General features: G+C 41.2%; 1 protein-coding gene across 3 annotated transcripts in view; it reads right to left on the reverse strand.

Annotated features, from left to right (window-relative positions):
• The window catches only part of ndrg3b (ndrg family member 3b), a 122093-nt gene that overhangs the window by 20630 nt on the left and 79269 nt on the right, over positions 1-22194 (reverse strand). For 2 of the 3 annotated variants that reach the window (XM_036590957.1, XM_036590956.1), the window contains exons 4-7: positions 14471-14576; positions 8914-9034; positions 7390-7452; positions 5247-5307 (exon numbers count right to left, since the gene is read on the reverse strand). In XM_036590957.1, coding sequence (XP_036446850.1) covers positions 5247-5307; positions 7390-7452; positions 8914-9034; positions 14471-14576 — 351 coding nt within the window. Of the gene's footprint in view, positions 1-5246; positions 5308-7389; positions 7453-8913; positions 9035-14470; positions 14577-20505; positions 20860-22194 lie in introns of those variants that run through there. The other variant, XM_036590958.1, reaches the window with a different exon arrangement.

Consider the following 22194-nt stretch of genomic DNA (forward strand, 5'->3'; position numbering starts at 1 on the left):
AAGGACCCTTCATATACAGCCTAGAAATGCAATCTATGTACGGAGTGATTTCAAGGACGCATCAGATGCATCTTTCCACCCTTCGGTTACCCTCTGCGCATGAACGATGCGAGGAAACAAAGCCATTGGAGCAGAGCTTGTTTTAAAATGTAAGTTGATTCATTAAAGCATTCTTCCATATATTATATATCATCCATATATCGTATTTTATTTAGAAGTATTTGTATATGTGGTTGGTATGGTGTAGAAGGTAAAACCTCTGCCTTCTACACTGTAGATTGGGGTTCAATCCCCAGCTGGGTGAGCACCCTACACTATACCAATAAGAGTCCTTGGGCAAGACTCCTAACACTACTATTGCCTACTTGTGCAAAATGATCAAAGTGTAAGTCACTCTGGATAAGAGCGTCTGCAAAATGCCATAAATGTAAATGTATATATGTAGTTTATCGTAATACATAAGAACATCTCCTCCATTTCCGTGAAGAACTGAAAAAGCAACAAACTCAATGAAACTGGCTCCATTTTCTCTCACGAGTTTGGCGCCGCTCTGGTGGCGTCACCACGCAGCCTCGTTAGGACTGATCCATTAGTGTGACCAATAGGCTACTAAGGAGGAGTCTTCATAGGACAGTCCTACCGAGGACCCGCACTACCTCGGCTGCAGCCCAGCTAAAAAGTCTGCACCACAAAGAAAAATTGACGCCGATGACACCAACATAAAACAGCGTCCATCTGCTGTGCTCCCATATCGTTGCCCTCCTCAGTGAATACACTGTAAATCTGAACGCTGAGGTTTCCAACACTTTTCTGTAACATTTTTTAAACGTCACAATGTGCAGCTGAGCCGTTCTTCTATCTGAGGAGAAACTGAGAAAAGCCTGTTTGCAACACTGAATGACTGCCAGTGTTTAAAATTCCAGTCTCGGGGACCCGAAGCTAAGCACAATTGTTGCACAACTGATTCAACAAAGTGTCTAATTAACAAGCTCCTCGTGTGCTGGGTCAGGTTTAAAACCTAAACACCAGACAATTATTACTGAAACCTTCTTATATTGATGTTAGTCAATACCATTAATCTCAATAATCTCTGGGATGGGTCTCTCGATCTCTCGGTCTCTGGGGCTGTTAAAAGGAAATCCCACTTTTTTTACACAAAATCTGTATAATTGAATGATTAAGAAGTAAATAAAGTCATTCAGAGTGGTTTGATGTGAAATGCTCCAGTTCTGGAAAACTTTGAGACCTATTCACAGTGGTGGTGATTCACAGTGGAGCCAGATGTCTGAAGAGTTTAATGCCTCTTAAAGCTCCCTGGCAAAGTTATTAAACAAAACGGTAACAAATATGTTGCCTGATGCCTAAGACACTGTTTTACCTTTAGATATACATACGTAGATGCCGCGTTGGGTCCAGCTTATTTCATTTAATAGTCTATTCAGGGGGTCTTAACTTTATGTAGTAGTATTTATTTACAGTGACGGTTAAAGCTTTGTAGCTCGGTAAGTTACAGCATTCCTTAATCCGTGTAGATATTCATAATAGATTAACGTTAGAACCTTCTTACACAAAGCTAAAGTCAGATTCTCATTTGCCAGCTTTTTGTTGGAATTTTCCCGTTCCACCTTAAATGGTGCAGCTTCAGGCACCAGAAAGTGACTGCTGCACCATTTAAGGTGGAACGGGAAAACTCGAACAAGAGGCTGGCGAGTAGGAAGCCAATTTTAGCTTCTTCCTTCTTACTGTGTTTTGTGGGTTTATTTTATTTCTATGTGTATTAAGATCAGAAGTGATTCACACATTGATGGATTTGCTGATGGGTCTGATTGTGTTTCTCGCGCTAAACTCGGTTTTTAACGTCAGGTGCAGACTGAATACTTTCCTGCTGGTCCAGACGGCTAATTAATAAAGAAATAAAAGCTGCTGAGAGCAGCCCGTGCAGCCTAGATTAACCTGAGTCTGAGGATTATAACAAAACAAATTTGGTGAAAATTGGTTGAGTAATAAGGAAGGTGTGGCTGATTTAATCCTGAGACTCATCGACTCTCAATACAAGTGAATTTGTTCACAAGTGGATCTTGACCTCTCCAACATGGCGGACGCGCAGACATATTGCCTCAGATAGAGAACAACAGACAATGCGGCATCTAGGTATGTGTATCTATGGTTTACCCCAATTTTGACATAAGCTTTTGGGCTAAAATGTGTATGTTCTGGGTGTAAACAGCACCCAAATACATTTTTTTCAGATTTACCACTATTTTACCATCATCAATATTACATATAAAAACTCAGAAGACACATGTAGGATCAAGGGTTGTTTTGGAAACTAAATAAAATGGATATATTTACGTTTTAGAAATAGTGACCACTGGTTCCTATCAGCACCACTGTAAAGAAATCAAGACTTGGTAAGTTTCTCTACAATAAACCATTTTACATCAAAACAATCGGAATGACTTTACAACCCAATCACTGAATTACGCAGAAATTATGAGAAATTAGGGGAATTCCCCTTTAAGGCAGTCAGGCTTTCCACACTATACACTGTGACATGTTTAAAAATGTTACAGGACAGTGTTTAAACCTAATCATTTACATTTACAGTGTTTTCAACCATGTACTCAGAGTATGTAGTAGAGAGGTGCTCATCTTGTGTGGGAAAGTTCCCGTTAGTGCAGGTTAACCTTAACAACCCACTCAAATGCCTTCAGCATGCACTGCGAGTCTTAACACCTTTACCTAATTCACACCACTGAAGCATCGGTAGCCCTGCTTTCACAGAGCAGTTCACAGGTTTGGTTTTTAACACGAATTTGAGCTCTGTGACCGACACACACATGACATCAGACATAAAACCTGCTCAGAATGGCAGCAAGTAAAAGCTGAAAACTATAATGGATACACTGATCAGGTATAACATTATGACCACCTCCTTGTTTCTACGCTCATTGTCCATTTATAGGTGCACTTCGTAGTTCAGCAGGTACTATATGGGTGGTGGATCATTCTCAGCACTGCAGCAACACTGACGTGGTGGTGGTGTGTTAGTGTGTGTTGCGCTGGTCTGAGTGGATCAGACACAGCAGTGCTGCTGGAGTTTTTAAACACCTCAGTGTCACTGCTGGACTGGGAATAGTCCACCAACCAAAAATATCCAGCCAACAGCGTCCTGTGACCACTGATGAAGGACTAGAGGATGACCAACACAAACTGTGCAGCAGCAGATGAGCTATCGTCTCTGACTTTACATCTACAAGGTGGACTGACAAGGTAGGAGTGTCTAATAGAGTGGACAGTGAGTGGACACAGTGTTTATAAACTCCAGCACAGCACACACTAACACACCACCACCACGTCAGTGTTACTGCAGTGCTGAGAATGATCCACCACCCAAATAGTACCTGCTCTGTGAGGGTCCATGGGGGTCCTGACCACTGAAGAACAGGGTAAAAGCGGGCTAACAAAGTATGCAGAGAAACAGATGGACTACAGTCTGTAACTGTAGAACTACAAAGTGCACCTATATAGTAAGTGGAGCTGATAAAATGGACAATGAGCGTGAAGAACTGAAAAAGCAACAAACTCAATGAAACTGGTTCCATTTTCTCTCACGAGTTTGGCGCCGCTCTGGTGGCGTCACCACGCAGCCTCGTTAGGACTGATCCATTAGTGTGACCAATAGGCTACTAAGGAGGAGTCTTCATAGGACAGTCCTACCGAGGACCCGCACTACCTCGGCTGCAGCCCAGCTAAAAAGTCTGCACCACAAAGAAAAATTGACGCTGATGACACCAACATAAAACAGCGTCCATCTGCTGTGCTCCCATATCGTTGCCCTCCTCAGTGAATACACTGTAAATCTGAACGCTGAGGTTTCCAACACTTTTCTGTAACTACAAAGTGCACCTATATAGTAAGTGGAGCTGATAAAATGGACAATGAGCGTAGAAACAAGGATAATGTTATGCCTGATCAGTGTGTACGTATGGAAAGAGACACAGAGATGGAAAACAAGAGACAGAGCATGCATAATCGACAACATAGTGTACTTTACTGTATTCAACACCTCCACAGTGCGTGAATGTGCAGCACTATAATTAACACATCTTTGCATAATTCCATCCCCCTGATACAAGCTCATATAACACCCTGGCACTATCAGATGTTCTTGTTTCACAAAAGCATAAAATACATTACAAGTGCCTATATATCAGTACATACAAAGAGAAAAAATAGTGCAAGCCACTGTCTTTGGTCTGGAGCCAGTATTAAAATACCAGTAAAAAAAAAAAAAAATCACTCAGTGCAATGCAGAGCCGGCATTCTTCAGCTAATCTGAGCAAATCCTCTTTATCTCCACACAGACTAATGATCTTCAGCTGGAAACATGAGAGGTAAAGTGATAAAGACTGAAGTATTTAATAAACGAGTGCCGTCTGTGGCTTCATCTGAAAGCAAAGAAGTGTGAATGTAACTGTGTTATGTATGTGTATAGGCAAGTGTGACAGAGTGTGTATGTATGTGTGCCCAAACTGAGATTAAGCCAAACAGCTAGAGCAGAATGGGTTTTGGGATTTAGCCCTTATTGCAGACTGTGGACAGCATGTATAGCAGCAGAAGGATTCCAATAATCACTGTAACCTCAAATAACCTCCACATGCTCCGCTCTTAACTTGTATTTTCTGATGAGTGGTATGCATTTGTCTCCACTCAGCGGTCGGTAACACTACAAAAACCCCCCTGGTGAATTAACCCTTGTGTGGTGTTGATGTGTTTGTTGCTCAGTGGTCTGATGGATCCACTGCATTATTGTTGTTTTAAATCAATAAAGCCATAACAATTTATGTAAAAATACCAGATGTTTAAAATATCACAAGTGTCCAGCGTAGGGTTCTCCTTTAGCAGCTGTAGCCAGTCAGCAGCCTGTACATGTTGTCCACCCTCACACACTACACTAACAGCAGGCCATGTAGGAGGAGAACAGAGTGAAGGACACAGCACCTCCACACTTTTATTCCCCGTGGGTTCACCCAACACCACATGTGTAATATAAATGTGTGGGGGGTGAACAGAGTGAAGACACTGAAAATGGGTTATTTTATATGTTCTTCACAGAAAATGAGCAAAGGCCAAGAATCTGAGGTTGAAATAATAATAAATCGCATCATTTTTTCTTTTGGTAAACACTGAAAATGGGTCCCACAGACCTGAACACCACACAGGGGTTAAAAGAGTTCACTTACTGCCAGTCTGGAGAGGATGTAGGCTCCTGCACCCACACCAATGCCAATAACACTGTTGATCCTATGGAAAGTGAAATAGACACAATCAATTACACAATCCAGCAGTCACAGATACATTTCTACATTTCTTTTTCATTTATTATCTTACATCTATTTGGTTTATTTCATTCATTTATGTTTTTATTTATTTTATCCTTATCTGCTGTTACTATAATGTAATTTTAATCGTTTATTGATTGAACAGTTTATTGGTACCTTCTTATTATTAAATGTTATATTAAATTTATATTAAAGTTTTATTATTTAATTTCAGCATTAAATAATTTCTCAACTTCTCAATCCCTGATTCCTGTATTACTCGGCTACATTGTAAATGAGGGTCTCCCTCAATGTATTCTGAGTTTAAATAAAGGTTGATTGCTTGATTGATTTCTAAACTCATCACCATTCTTCTACACCAGGGATATTCAGCTCCAGTGCTAGATAACTGATGTCTAGCAAAGTGTCAATGTTCCTTGTCAAACAACTGATTTCACTGAATTAACTGCTAGTTAGGTGTGTTGGAGCACAGAAGTCACCAAACTGTGCTGGACACCTCTGTTCTGCACCTAGAAAGGCTGCAAAAAGTGAAAACATCTTAAAACTAGTCACCATCTGCAGTATTTCTCATTATGGGGTAACTAAGAATATTCTAAGATTATTTAACTTATTATTAGATTTTTTAGTTGTTTTTTCGGCCCAATCCCATTTCACCCCTCGCTCCTACCACTTAACCCTTAGCCCTTAGGGGTAGGGTGTCCCGATTTTTGTCGAGATAGAGGGGTAGGGCAAGGTATTATGGCGACATGGCCCTCCAAACAGAGGTTTTTCAGAGGCACACTCCAAACAGAGTGTTATGAAAAAAAAGAAAAACGTTAAAAATTGTGATAACCATTGTTTTATCTTAGTTTAGTGTCGTTTCAATGTATTATGATCCTTTTATTCATAATAATTATTTAATTTTAATAATTTAATAATGTAATAATTATTCATAGCATAAAAAATTGCTATTAATGGGGCTCCCGAGTGGCGCAACCGTCTAAGCGTTGGCCCTGTCATCAGGAGATCGCGAGTTCGATCCCTGGTGATGCTACAGCCGTCCGTAGCCGGGAGTCCGAGAGAGCACAATTGGCCTCGCTCTCTCTGGGTGGGTAGGATGGCCCCCCCTTCTCCCCCCATCACTCACTCAGCGCGATGCTAGTCAGCGCAGGCGTCTGTTAGCTGACGTAACAGATCTGGCGGTTGGCGCTTTCCTCCGAGCGCGTTCGGCTGTCCAGTGACGTTGCGTGAGCAGCAGTTTGAAAAGAAAGCGGTGGCGCTTCACAGGTCTCGGAGGAAGCCTGTGTTAGCCTTCACCCTCCTAGTGTTGATAGCATCGTGTGACTGGGGGAGTCCTAACTAGCAGGGTGGAATTAGCTACGACTAAACTGGGGAGAAAATTGGAGTAAAAATTAAAAAAAAAAAAATTGCTAGCTAAATTTTCAGTTCCACCTTGAATAGATAAGGTGAAATTATGAACAAGAAGCTGGTGAATATCTGACTTCAGCTTTATATCACCAAAGAACTAGAGGTGGGTGATAATAAATAATTGCCCCCCTCTTTGAAGTCATATGATGCCCTAAATGTAACTAAAGCCCAGCAGTGAGGAGCTGAACTTTACCCTCCTCTGCTGTCACTGCAGACTGGCAGGGTCGCCTAGAAACCAGCGCTAGTAGCCTGTTAGTAAGGTTGATTTTTATTTGAGGGTCCCATTTTGTAGGGAAGATTTTAACCACTAGCCGTTATAACTCAGTTCCAAGGGGCAAGGAGACACTCGAAAACAAGGGGTAGGGGTAAAAATAAGAAATGGGATTGGGCCTTAATGTAGAGAAATCAGATGATTTTGCTTGTCTCAAGATATAATTCTTAACGCAGTCAAAACGAAATTTAAATCTTATAATATTCTGTATAACAATCTAAAATGAGAACTATTACATATGTTGCCTAGATTTAAGATGATTTCACTTGCTAAGTTACCATTTTTTGCAGTATATGTAAGCCATGTTTACATCTAACATGAAACACTGCCAACAACACTGAATCTCTTAGAGGCAGGAAGGCTCACTTTAGCTGGGTGATGACCGACGGCAGCATCTCAGCCAGTTCATCCATCATAGGGTACTGATACCTGAGAGAGAGAGTGAGAAAGAGACAACTCAGACTTGAATCTGCTGGAAAAAACATCTTCAGCTTTCTCTTACTGTATATGATCTTGGCCTAAGTGACAAAATTACAAACAAAATCTAGCCTTCAAGGTGGCTGATTCCCACAGATAACACTGTCATACTTAGTCAAAAACAATTTTATTTTGAGATCCATAACAACCTGCTGTGGTTTGACCCAGGTGATTATTTAGGCATGCAGGCAGTACCATGTATGGCTGTAAGCCTCTATTAATTGTTAGCCACATCAGCCTTGTAGCTCCAGTGCAAAACTGAAGAAGCAAACTCTGGACACAAATATATCTTGGCCGCTCGACTACACCTGGAGGAAGTGGTAAAACTGTGTAAATGAAACTGTCGCTACAAGTAAATACCTCATAACTGAGCCTCAGCACTGAATTAAGGCTTACATAAAATCACCACCAACCTCCAGAACACAGGAAGTACAAACATCTTCAACAAAAGAATTCTAAACAGTGAAAGACCAGACTACACTGCAGAATGGAAACAGATGAACTTCAATATATGAAACATATGAGTCTTAGGCTACGTTTACACAGCAGGTAAAAGTGGCCCAAATCTGATTTTCTCACCAAATCAGATTTTTTTGTTTGGTTGTTCACAGTATCTTTTAAATGTGATCTGTATGTGACATCAGTCTGAACAGATCAGCTCCTAAACTGACCCGCATGCACAAAAGAACAGAGCGTCACGCTGCTTCACGGCTCATCCAGAGGTAAACAATCACGACCGCCAACGAACGCCAGTCGCTCCCGGAGGATCAGCTTCATCTTCACCAGCATCACAGGAGCCATCATGAAGCTTCACTGACTGACAGCTGGGCTCATCACCCAGAATGTGTTCGAGCCGTAAAAAGGGCGTGGTCACTTCTTTGACGCTGCAGCCTCGTTCTCCTGCGGCCGCGCTCGGACCTTTCTTACGAAATCTCTTCAAACACGGAGGGTTTTGGATGAGTCTCTAATTTTTGTACTGAAACATCAGCCTAAATGTTTATGAGTCTCAGCAGCGCGAAATGATGACGAATGTCGAGTTGGATTGACGTAAAAGTCGCATCAATTCCGATCTGGCTGTTCAGACTGAGTCACATTGCCGCAGATCGGATACGGATCGGATTTCAGTACCACATATGAAAGCTCCTCAAATCGTAATTGAAAATGTCAGATTCAGTGTGTTTATCTGTTCACACTGACACACAGACACACCTCTGTGTGACATATGATGAAAAAGATCTGATTTGGGCCACTTTTACCTGCTGTGTGAACAAAGCCTTACTTAAAAAAAACAAAAACAAAACCAAAACAAACACACACAGCATTCCCAACTGTTCTATACGTTTATTCCTATCTAACCTGGTCTTTGTGTTATTTTATCTTTCTACTGCGCCAATAATGAGTCTTGGCTCTTACCCGCTGGGGAAGGGTGGTGCGTTCTCCTGCTGGCCTGGAGCATCCACATGGACCACAGCGAAGTGCTGTGTGATCTCCTGCATGTCCTCGAAGTTAAACAGTGTGTTGAAGCACGATTTATCTGCAGTGAGCAAAGAGAACACGGGTAAAACCAACCATAAAACCAATTACATTTCACGAACTGTGGCTATGTTGTGCTCAAGGATGTCCACTTCTTAAAGGGGAATTCCACCAACTTTTTTTCTAAATTTCTGCATACATCTCTTATTGAGATGTAAATAAAGTCATTCAGAGTGGTTTGATGTGAAATGGCTCATGGTAGAGAAACCTAAAGACAGTGGTGGTCATAGCAACCAGGAGTCACAATGTCTACAACACAAATGTAGACATTTAACACCGATCAGGCCTAACATTATGACCACCTCCTTGTTTCTATGCTCATTGTCCATTTTATCAGCTCCACTTACTATATAGGTGCACTTTGTAGTTCTACAGTTACAGACTGTAGTCCATCTGTTTCTCTGATACTTTGTTAGCCCCCTTTTACCCTGTTCTTCAGTGGTCAGGACCCCCATGGACCCTCACAGAGCAGGTACTATTTGGGGGGTGGATCATTCTCAGCACTGCAGTAACACTGACGTGGTGGTGGTGTGTTAGTGTGTGTTGTGCTGGTCTGAGTGGATCAGACACAGCAGTGCTGCTCGAGTTTTTAAACACCTCCGTGTCACTGCTGGACTGAGAATAGTCCACCAACCTAAAATATCCAGCCAACAGCATCCTGTGGGCAGCGTCCTGTGACCACTGATGAAGGACTAGAGGATGACCAAGACCAACACAAACTGTGCAGCAGCAGATGAGCTATCGTCTCTGACTTTACATCTACAAGCTGGGCTGACAAGGTAGGAGTGTCTAACAGAGTAGACAGTGAGTGGACACAGTGTTTAAAAACTCCAGCAGCACTGCTGTGTCTGATCCACTCATACCAGCACAACACACACAGATGGACTACAGTCTGTAATTGTTAAATTGAGAACTATTTTGTCTTAGAACGCCCTGCAAGTACCTTTTAACCAATAATGTACTTCAAAATATGTTTACAAAACTATCATAAAAAGATTTCAAGAATCAGGCAGCGTATTTATAACTCTTTCATCTAACAGCTTTCTGTAAGGAAGCTTTTAGCGGTATCAAATTCTTCAGACGTCTGGTTCCCATCACCACCACTGTGAAAAATTCTGACTCCCTAAGTTTTTCTACAATGGAGCATTTCACATCAAATCACTCTCATGTGAAACCTTAACCATTCAATTACGCAGACATTTTTGAAAAATTGGTGGAATTCCCCTTTATCAGAATACAAGCCTAATGCAGGGGCCTCAAACTACCAGCCCACGGGTCACATAAGGCCCGTGAGACAGTTCCATACAGTCATCTTTTTCTTTTTTCCACAGCTAAAAATTCAGATCTGGTGAACAGATTTGCTTCACCCACCAGATGCTGTGGCTGGTTACCCAACATAAGCTAGATAAAATCAGCTTAGGCTGTTCTTACATCGTTATAATATAGTGCTGCATGTGAGAGGAACCATTCAAACAAAAACCTGATGGAGCATGAGTGGCCATGACTGTCATTCAGCGGAGGTTTTTCAGAGGCTCACTCCAAACGGAGTGATATGAGAAAAAAAGAAAAACCAGCTAGATGGAGAACAAGAGACCAAAGAAACCCACAAATGTAAGTATTTTCTCTGTTTAAAAATTACGATAATCATTGTTTTTTCTTAGTTTAACATCATTTCAGTGTATTATGGTAATTTTCTTCATAACAAGCATAAAAAATCGCTAGCTAATTTTCCCGTTCCACCTTAAATAGTCCAGCAGTTCTGACACCTGAAGTGCCAGAATGTAACTGCTGCACCATTTAAGGTGGAACGGGGAAATTTAAACAAGAATCTGGTGAATATCTGACTTCAGCTTCATATCACTGAAGAATCAGTGGTGGGTGATAATAAATAACTGCCCCCTCTTTGAAGGCATATGATGCCCTAAATGTAACTAAAGCCCAGCAGTGAGGAGCTGAACTTTACCCTCCTCTGCTATCACTGAAGACGGGCCGGGCCGCCTACAGAGCAGCGCTGGTAGCTGTTAATGAAGCAATGTTTTTTTTTTTGGTTTGTTTTTTTGTTTTTTAATTTGAGGGTTGTCCCATCCTGTAGGGCAAGATTTCCACCAGTTCCAAGGGGTTAAGGTGACAATCGAAAACAAGGGGTAGGGGTAAAAATAAGAAATAGGACTGGGCCTAAGTCTTCACTTTAGTTTTGCATCTGTATCTGTTTCCTTCTGGAGTCTACAGGCCACCATATTGTAGCCCTGACCCAGTGGCCCACATCCAGCCCAAGCAGCACTCCCTCAATCTCGCATTATTCAGCTACAGATCTACCTAAGCAGTCAGACAGTCAGAGTCAGATGCGTTCTCAAACCAGGGCAGGACAATAATCTTGTAGAATGTCTTAGAACATCTTGTAAGATTCTTACCGTGATATACCATTTCTTACTGTGATTACATGTAAGGTTCTTCCGGTAAACGTCCGGTAAAAAAAGAGCAGCATATGTTTAACAGCACTAGCAGCTGTAGTGTTAGACCACCTACACATTATGCTTCACTACCCTGTTGGAAATTGTTCTATTTTGATGTATTTTCTAGTTTTCTGTTTACTTTGCTTTGCTTCAATTGTTATTCACTGTTAAACAGTATTAATGCTGAAGGGTTTAGGAAGCCACCTCCATTTCTGTTCTAGGGGTTTGAACAATTACATCAAATGGTCTTACAATGGTCTGAGCTGCTGTTTAGATTGGGGTGAGACTTAGGCAGGTATATGGAGCGCTCTCTTTTTAATAAAACCATCCCCGGTCTCCTGAATCTCTTCCATGGCAAGATTAAAGACTTACAACAACCCTCACCCTTTAGAAAGAGTTTAGGCTTTCGCACACTTTAGGTGGGCAAATTCTCCGTAACAGTGGTTCTCATAATTTTGAAGGGTCGTGGGATGATTGTTTAAACAAGATTTGACTTGACTACTGTAATGCTCTTCTTACTGGACTTCCTAAGAAAACTATACATCCCTTACAACTCACACAAAATGCAGCAGCATCCTAACAAAAACAAAACTGAGTTTTTAAGGCTCTACATGACCTTAAAGCACCGCTTACATCACAGAGTGTCTGTCTGTTTGTGATCTTAGACCTGCAGATACTGACCTTCTGAACACCTTCAGTAAAATACAGAAAACAGAGAGACTCGTTCAGTTATTCTGCTTCTAAACTGTGGAGCTCAGTTCAGCTTTTATTAGACAGTAAAGCTCAGAGCTCACTTTTAAGAAGCAGCTAAAAATGTCTTTAACTCAGCATTTAATTAAAACTCTACATCTCGTGGTTTTTATCTTCTAATTTGATCTGTTTCATTTTCTTCTGATTCTAAATAAATACTAATGATTTCTTGTGTAACTATGTTTTATCACCTGTCTGTAAAGCACTTTGAGCTGCAACCGGCATGAAAAGTGCTATATAAATAAAAATTATTATTACTATTATGATTCTTCTTCTTATTATTATTAAGATTATTCTGAAAATGACTATTCCATAAAATCTCCCACACCACTGATATTATAATCTCATTATAAGTCAAACAAATACTGGCTGCGTGAGAAAAGGCCTGCACACACCTACACAAAAAGTTTCTGTACTGGAACTGTTGGCAGCACTTAATGGAACAGCTACATTTACAACCTTTCATGTGCATCAACATTACATTATCATTATAACATCATTATCATTTGCAAATCATCCACATTTTGAGCATTGGCCTGTCTGCCCACTAACCAGTTTCCTCAAACACATTTCTGTTGTTATCCTACTGTTATTTAACGTTTAAAGTATTTTTATTGGATGTCTGTAAATATTATCATACATTTCAAAAGTATAACTAAAACCAAAATGGACATTCATTTTGTTCTGTTCAGTTAGTTAAGTGACCCTTATGAGTCCCACAACGGGGAAATTTCACCTACGCATTTTAACCCATCCGTGCAGTGAAACACTACATGCTCACTAGTGAACACACACACACGGGGGCAGTGAGCACACTTGCCCCAGGGCAGTGGCAGGCCTATCCGCAGTGCCGGGGAGCAGTTGGGTCAGTCACGTACTGTCGGCTCAGGGGATTGAACTGGCAACCTTATGGTCACAAGGCTGGTTCCCTAACCTCCAGCCCACGACTGCCCCCAGGGCAGGGTTTGAGGGTTACCTTATAAATGTATTCGGGTACAGATGACTGATTAAATAATTTAATCTGTAACCTAATCAAAAAGATTACTATATTAATGTAATGCAATTATGTTTCATTACTTTTAAATGATTTCGATTTTTAAAGTCATAGAATTAAACAAGAAAAAACAATTTCAGAAAGATTTTTTAGCACAAGACAAACAGAAAAACTGCACAGTTTTTGAAGCAAAATGATAACATTATATCTGACTTAACCATCTGGGCTTTGCACCGAAATAAAAAGGTCAATCGGGCAGAAACTGGAGGAATTTAACTCCTTTACTGATTTTATTATACGGTGAGTGGGTGGGTCGGTCTATCTTTCTATCTATCTGACTGACTGACTGGTCGGTCGGTCGATATATCTGACTAACTGACTGGTCGATCGATATATCTGACTGACTGGTCGATCAGTCGATCTATCTATCTGACTGACTGACTGGTCGATCAGTCGATCTATCTATCTGACTGACTGGTCGGTCGGTCGATATATCTGACTGACTGACTGGTCGATCGATATATCTGACTGACTGGTCGATCAGTCGATCTATCTATCTGACTGACTGACTGGTCGATCAGTCGATCTATCTATCTGACTGACTGACTGGTCGGTCAGTCGATATATCTGACTGACTGGTCGATCAGTCGGTCTATCTATCTGACTGACTGACTGGTCGGCCGGTCGGTCTATCTATCTGACTGACTGACTGACTGGTCGGTCGATATATCTGACTGAACGACCGGTCGGTTGGTCGGTCAGTCGTCTATCTATCTGACTTACTGGTCAGTCAGTCGGTCGTCTACCTATCTAAATGACCGGTCGGCCGGTCGGTCGTCTATCTATCTTACTTTCTGGTCAGTCGGTCGGTCGTCTATCTATCTGACTGACTGACTGGTCAGTTGGTCTATCTATCTGACTGGTCGGTTGGTCGGTCAGTCGTCTATCTATCTGACTGACTGGTTGATCGGTCAGTTATCTATCTGACTGACTGGTTGATCGGTCAGTTATCTATCTATCTGACTGACTGACTGATCAGTCGGTTGGTCGTCTATCTATCTGACTGACTGGTCAGTCGGTCAGTCGTCTATCTATCTGACTGACTGGTTGGTCGGTCGGTCCGTCTAGATAGATAGGTAGATAGACAAATAGACAGACAGACAGACAGACAGACAGATAGATAGTATGACACTTCTTTAGAAAGACTGGTGATGCACTTTCTGCTTGGTGGAGAACTCACGGTTGAGGCCAATGTCATGGTAGGTCAGGATGACGGGCCGGTTGCCTTTGGGCGTTCCCCTCAAAGTGACATGAAGAACTCCGTGGGGAGTCTCGATATCATGCTCCTGGAACCAGAAAGAGGAGAGGACAAATTATAGTTCTTCAAGAGTGAGAAATTTCAAACATAATTGCAAAAGGTCATGAATGAGCCCAGCCTTGACGAGGTCAGAGAACTGCACGGACAAAAGAGGAGCTGAAGTTGTTGACAGAACACCTACAGCAGGCAAGGCCACCAACACCGCCACAACAGGAAACAGCGTCTCAGCCTTATTCACTCATACAAAAACAGACGCTCTGTAGCAGATAACACTCGGGATGACGCTCGGCCTTAATCTAATAACCTGATTATGGTACATCTGTCTGGCCGCAGCCTAGAACTCCATATCTGCATTAAAATCAGCCAAGCCTGAAGGCCACAGACTGACCATGAACAGACATGCAGAAGTAATACATCACTTTCTACTGAGGCTTTTAAGAGAGGACCATACCCAACTCACTATACGTGCATGTGCGCCCGCCTGGGTTAAGTGTGGGTGTTTGGTTTCCGTCCATAGCCGATGTTTGCCGTTGCACAGCACCACAAAACCGCTTAAAAGTATGTCAAGAGCATTGCTTGGGCCAGAGCTATGGCTGCAGTGGACACCTCAGTTTCACTCATATACATAAGCACACATACACAAACAACAACCACAATGGTTACTTAAAAGCACCCAATCCAACATCTGAGTGGAAATGAAAAACATCAAGCAATCTCTACTTTACACAGTGTTTAGCCAGATTTAGGTATGTATGTTTAACAACAGAACAGTCAGTCTTTAGGTATAATCATCCTACAAAGGTGACATATACTATAAATCTGAAATCAGCACTTAAGAAGATTCCATTTACAGGAATATTTTGGCAATTCACACAAATTTCCACTTAGCCCAGATGTAGATGATTAGCCAAGACATGTTTCAATTAATTAATCAATCAATCAACCTTTATTTAATCTCTGAGAACATTGAGGGTGACCCTCATTTACAATGTTGCAGAGTTGATACAGAACAAGGGATTTATAATATGTAAGAACATATCAAATAATAAGTAAATTAAATTAAAAAAATGACTCAAATCAGGTAAGTATATAAATTTTTTTTTAACATTAATAATAAAAACACAAAAAAAACGTAGAAAATATAAAATAATTAAAAAGTTAATAAAATCAAATCAAAATAAAATAAAAGGAGAATAAGATCAAAAGTAAACAAAAAATTATTAAAATGACTAAAATAATAATACATAATCATAATTAAAATATGAATATGAATAATAATAAATAAATAAACAAATAAATAATAAAATAATGAAAGTAAGACAATAATGGTAAAAAAAAAAATCTGGTAAATCAGTTATTTAGAGCCCAAATATTCCTTCTTTAGTTCAGAAATGAAGCGGTGAAGTTACCGTTGTTAACAAACACTAGAACTCAAATGAGTTTGTTTGCAGGCAACGGTAGCCAGTAGCAAACATAGCTATAGTTCTAAACCAAAGAAGCTAAATTTGGACTCCAAACATATCTTGGCTAAACAACTACATTTGAGTTAAGTGGAAAAATTGGGTAAATGTAATTTTTCGTCAAACTAGTCTTTTAAGGTAGCTTTGGGGTGATTCGAAAACGACTTTGCTCAGTTTTCTCTTTACCACAGAATTAATTCAGGGCTCTCTGATACAAAAAAGCGTTTCTAGTCTGATTGGAATTGGCCGAGATCAGAATGAGCTGGTTTATTATTTTCAATTTGGATGATGCTGCCACACCTGTACCAAATTTCTGTAGCATAGCTGCGGCACAATTACGCATGACTCATAGTGCTAAACAGCCAGTCGCCTTTTATTTGGGCGTTGCACTTAATTTGATTTCATATTATTCAAACAGGAGGTTTGTGCTGCTCACTGCTGCTCATCTCACTCTGACTGGACTCACGTGATGCTGGTTGTCATGGTAACGTCTACACTAAGCGGTTCTGCACGCTCGTCGTTTTGGATCGGATTACTTGTAGTGAGCATGTAAACGGAGGTTTTCCATCAGAGTGTTGAGTAGAGTGAGAATAAACACCTCAGTCTTAATCTGTAATCGGAACGTATTCAATCAGACCGGCAAAAATCTTTGCATGTAAACAGCCAGTTATCTCTCAATGCTCAGTCAGGACTAGTTGTTCCCCTTTTACATCTCGTGATATGAATAGAAAAGTCCTGATCCTAAACCAGTTCCTAACAAACCCTTAACAGAGGTCAAGTCTGATGTGTGCTTCTCCTGCGATGTTCAAAAACAGCTGTAAACCCAGAGACCACCATTTTCAGGCAAAACGGTAGGTCACTTCTGGCCTTCGTAACTTCAGAACGGTTTAAGTTACAGACATGATCCACATATCAGGACATTCAGCAGACCCGCCCCTAACTAGCAAGCATGACGTCATCGAGCTGTGACGTCAGATCAGTGAGTAATTTGGCTCTGATATTATTGCTCTGCTGTTTGGCCTTCATATTCCAACAAAAGGTTAAAACAGTGACATGATTCACACATCAGATCACTGATCAGACTCTGCCTCACCGTCCAGAGCGATTTCATCCACGTGACCATCAATCAGCCAGAGATCAGCTCCAAAATCACCCAAACCCACTCACTACTGTTATACTACATCTCTGCTTTCAGCCTTCATATTATAAACAAAGGGCTCTGTTTAGATTGATTTTGAGTATTAAAAAATATCCGATATTAAATATGCAACTCACTTCATAATTAAAAATAAAGCCTGTTTTGCTGTGTATCAGTTTCAGCACTCAGCATGAATCCAAGAGGACTGAAAATCAATAAAAAAAAACGTCCACCTTATGCTAATTGTTTATTTTTACTCATTATAACCAACAGAATGAATCACCATCAGAATTATTGCAGTTTCAGCTCACAGACACTCCAGACTAACAATTTCTGAAAAGGTAACTGCAACTGCACTTGTTTTTAAGATCTCTATAATTAAAAAAAATACTAAATTTAGCAGGTGCTGGGTAAATTTTAGATCATAAATGACCCAAATTCATAACGATATCAGATTTCTGTTAGCATATACATATATATAACAGTATGTCAAACAATGGCATATCTGAGTAGCCCAGGGTCTCCTGAAAATAACAACATATGGCATGTGTGACCGTCACATGTAAATACTTTATAATTGTAATTTTAATTAACCCCAAAAAATACCAAAAAGATCCCCCAAATTTGAGATTTCTAAGGGTTAAATAAAATACTCAATTTAACTAGTCTAAAAAATTAAATACCAGTTCTACAACAGCAGCTACTATTACCAGCAGCACTCTTCAGCTCACACCTGCAAACCCTGCATTCTCAAGCATAGTGAAGGTGCAGGGGATAAAAATAGATGAGACAGTTGGAGTGAGTGAGAGTATGTATGAGTGTGTGGCCACAGACCGTGTGTGTGTGTCTATTCATAACATCTAAAGCGTGCTGGATGACATATGATTGCTGTCTGATCTTCTGATGCTTTTTCTCCATAATTTTAACAGCCCGCTTCTTTACAACAGATGTTTCAGCATTGAAAGGCTGTCACACACAGGAGTAAACCTATGAAAAAACTCAACAAATCAATGTAATAAAATGTGTGTGTCATATTCGGGTCACATTTCCCAAAGACTGCGGTATCGTTTTCAAACAGGGCCAGAAGGACAAGAAGCTTGAACTCACTTATAATGTCACTTTTCATATGAACAACATTACTGCTTTGCATAACGCTATTATTATGCAAAAAACTTTATGCATAAGAGATTCACAGAACATAAAAGCATTATACTGCAGGAAGACCCTTTATCACCAAGACCTAGGCCCAATCCAATTTCACCCCTCGCCCCTTTCGCTGAGCCCTTAGCCCTCTTTTTTGGCTATTCTCGTCTAGGTTGTCTTGATTTTTGTTGACATGGAGAGGCAGGGCGAAGTGTTAGGGCTACCTGGCCCTCCGAACGGAGTGCAAGCAAGCAAAGAAACACACGAATGTGAGAATTTCTGTTAAAAAAATTACGATAGCCATGTTTTATCTTAGTTTAATGTTGTTTCAATGTGTTATGGTCGTTTTCTTCATAACAAGCATAAAAAATCGCTAATAGTACACTTATGTCTCGGTAGCAGTCTAGCTAAATTTCCCGTTCCACCTTAAATAGTCCAGCAGTTCTGACACCTGAAGCGCCAGAAGGTAACTGCTGCTCCATTTAAGGTGGAACGGGGAAATTCAGACAAAAAGCTGGTGAATATCTGACTTCAGCTTCATATCACTGAAGAATTAGGGGTGGGTGATAATAAATAATTGCCCCCCTCTTTGAAGGCGTATGATGCCCTAAATGTAACTAAAGCCCAGCAGTGAGGAGCTGAACTTTACCCTCCTCTGCTGTCACTGCAGACTGGCCGGAAGTATTGCTCTTTTTATTTGAGGGTCCCATTTCATAGGGGAAGATTTCAACCACTACCCCTTGTTACTCAGTTCCTAATATGGGCATAACGAGGACTACAGAATGATGCACGACTACAGTGGTCTATAGGTCCAATTAACCTACTGCTGTGCAAAGCATTCAAATCTGAAGCAAACCATTTAGTCGGCTCATTTGAGACCTGCCTGTTTCAATTTTTCCACTTAAAAAGTTGATACATCGCTGATACAACGAGTACTGAGCTGCTAAAGAGCCACCACACTCTCCGAAATAAAGGTACTAACCTGTCACTGGGGCAGTGCCCCTCCTGTCACTGGGGTGGATCCCTCAAAGCTCCATCTCAGTACCTTTAGTCAGGGAACATAACTGAACCATAATCCACTGAAATGATATGTTCTAAGCTGTACTGACTCCACACACCCCGTCTCGTCTCCAGGCTTTTATTTTACTGTTCTGTTTTAAAACATTCGGTTATGAAAAGGTACAAATACGAACTTTTCACCTGGAAACACTTATTTAAGGTTCACAATCAGACCTTAAAACCACTGTTGAACCTTTGAGGGAACGTTTAAATTGTTGTACCTTGATGAACTAAAAATGTACCTGCACAGAACCTTTATTTACAACAGTGCAGTCGTGTGCAGACATTCCCAAACATTCAAAACTCTGCATTTGTATTACAGCAAAGTGAGCCGATTCCCATTTTGCTTTCAAATGATGGAAAAAAGGTGGAAATAAAAGAAAAAAGAATAAAAAATAAAAACATTTCGTTTTGATCTGACACCAATGTTATACACAGAACGCCTCGTCTGATTTAACTGTGCATAATCTAATATTCTGGATGTGCATGCGGCAGATAATCAAACAAAAGAGCAGAAGAACTGTAACCTGTATTTCATGACCCAAATCTTTATATAAATTAGACAAAAACAGTGTTTTTTTCTATGTTGTGTACGATTAAAGATGCTTTCCATATGCTATGTAGGCCTTACCCAGCACCACCCAGCCCTGCTGGCAACAGACAGCACACACGCCGCCCTTTAGCTTAATCTCACCCACCCACACACACACAAACACACCCATACACACACATATGCACACACAGATGCACACACACACAGACCAAAATCAAAGGTCTACCCTTTGGGACCCAGCAGGACGGCTGGCACTCACACAAAGAACCAGAGAAGCAGAGAACCAGAGAAACAGACACGCCTTCGGACTGAACGAATCACTGACAGTTACTGCCGTCAGCAGTGAGGAAAACCGCTCATAAACAAAAAGCTGACACAGCTACAGGTAAATAAAGGTTAAAACACACGACACCTGACCGGTCAAACACAGACGTCCTCTCTTTCGGACACAAACAACAACAACAACAACAACAACAACGTAACCCGTATGAGCCACCGCATTACACACAGTTAGACTGAGTTAGTGTGGCTGCCTGAGATGAGAATCAACAGGCTGTTGAGAGGCGAACCACCGCGCTGACCGCACGAACACGTTTCCACTCACCACGCCGATCACGGCACAGGCGATCTGCTGAAGATCCAGCACGGTTGTCATTTTCTTATCCACACGGAAAAGAAAAAGAGAGAAAAAAAGGAGGAAGAGAGGGAGAGAACGGAACGCTTTCCCCCTGTTCTTTCTGTCACAAGGGGCGGTGGCGTCACGGTGTTGATGGGGGCGCTGGCGAAGGAAAGATGCAAAAGACTTAAAAGAAAAAAGAAAGGAAAAAAGCACCCTAGAAGGCACAGTGTTCTGGAAAAGCGTGAGGAGCGAGAGCGAGAAAAAGAAAGAGAGGGAGGATTGTGTTTATAGTCAGCAGTGGGTCCAGCGAAGGAGGGAGAAAAGGGCTCTGACGGAGAGAAAGCAGTGTGAATGTGAGAGAGAGAGAGAGAGAGAGAGAGAGAGAGAGAGAGAGAGAGAGAGAGAGAGCGCACTCAGGCTGCTCTAATTGGATTTAAAGGGTCAGGTGAAATGGTGAGGGGGTGTGGGGACCATGAATGTGTGTGTGTGTGTGTGTGTGTGTGTGTGTGTGTGTGTGTGTGTGTGTGTGTGTGTGTGTGTGTGTGCATAAGACTGTGTGTGTGAACATGGATTAGTAGTCGGGGGGGTCTGACTTATTAGACGTATCTGATTTAAATGTGAATAAATCCACCACACGCGCTAGTAAGTGTTGCCATAGTGACGCGCATTAACGCCGCCGTAGTTCCAACGCAAAACAAAAGACTGGGTTCATATCAGTGCCATATGGCCCACATCTAACATTCCACACAAACAGTCCTCACTAAAAGCGTCCTATAAATATATCGCTGTCCGAAGAAAACCTTGCATCTTCAAACTGGTAACTTTGCAGGAGAAGGAAAAAACATACTTTACTTTTAATGGAAGTCAATGGAACCAGAATTCTTTCCAAGTCATTTTGGGTCGTTTCTTTTGGTCCATTCTTCATGAAATTTGCACACAATGTAAAGAACAACAGGTATTTTCAAATTATGTCAAAAACCGAAAAACGACAGAAAGGGAGATACGAGGTTTTCTTCTGACAGCAGTGATATTCTTTATTAGCAGACATTAAGCCTGTCACAATTACTACATAACCACATTAGGGTTGGGCAGCGTCACCTGAGGGAGCCAAGTCAATGAATTCCCACTGAAGGGACAGAAAGGCAATATTAAACCTCTTCCTTGGTGTTTGGATCTGTAGCACGACCGGCTTACTTGACATTAGCTTAGCGACAGACTAAAGACCCAAATAGTGAAATAAACCACAGCGCATGAATGTCTGAGAGAGCAGAAGTTAACTGACAGGTGCCGGAGTCATAAAAAGCCAAGCTAAGCTATGACAGCTTAGTTAGCAGGCCAAACCAGCCCCTCAGCACAGGCTTTGTTCCAGCTAATGCCAGCCTCACAAGCGATCGCGTCATCTTGACCATTTAGTGTGAGGTGGTCAGGACGGTCGTCTTAACTGGACCGAAGAGCCATTTTTTTCCCTTCAACAAACATCAAACCACCTTGAGAGCCAGAACATTTTATGTCCATTTCACCATCTTGGCTGTAAATATGTCTCAGTATGCGCTGATGTGCTAGTATAGTATTATATATAAAACATAATATAAACAAAAACGCAGACTTACTTTGCTCTGCTTTAAGCTTTAGATCAGCTATAGCTGCTTTTCTCACATCTCTGGCAGGAAACTT

The sequence above is a fragment of the Colossoma macropomum genome, unplaced genomic scaffold (genome assembly GCF_904425465.1).
Source record: "Colossoma macropomum unplaced genomic scaffold, Colossoma_macropomum, whole genome shotgun sequence".
Taxonomy (NCBI): domain Eukaryota; kingdom Metazoa; phylum Chordata; class Actinopteri; order Characiformes; family Serrasalmidae; genus Colossoma; species Colossoma macropomum.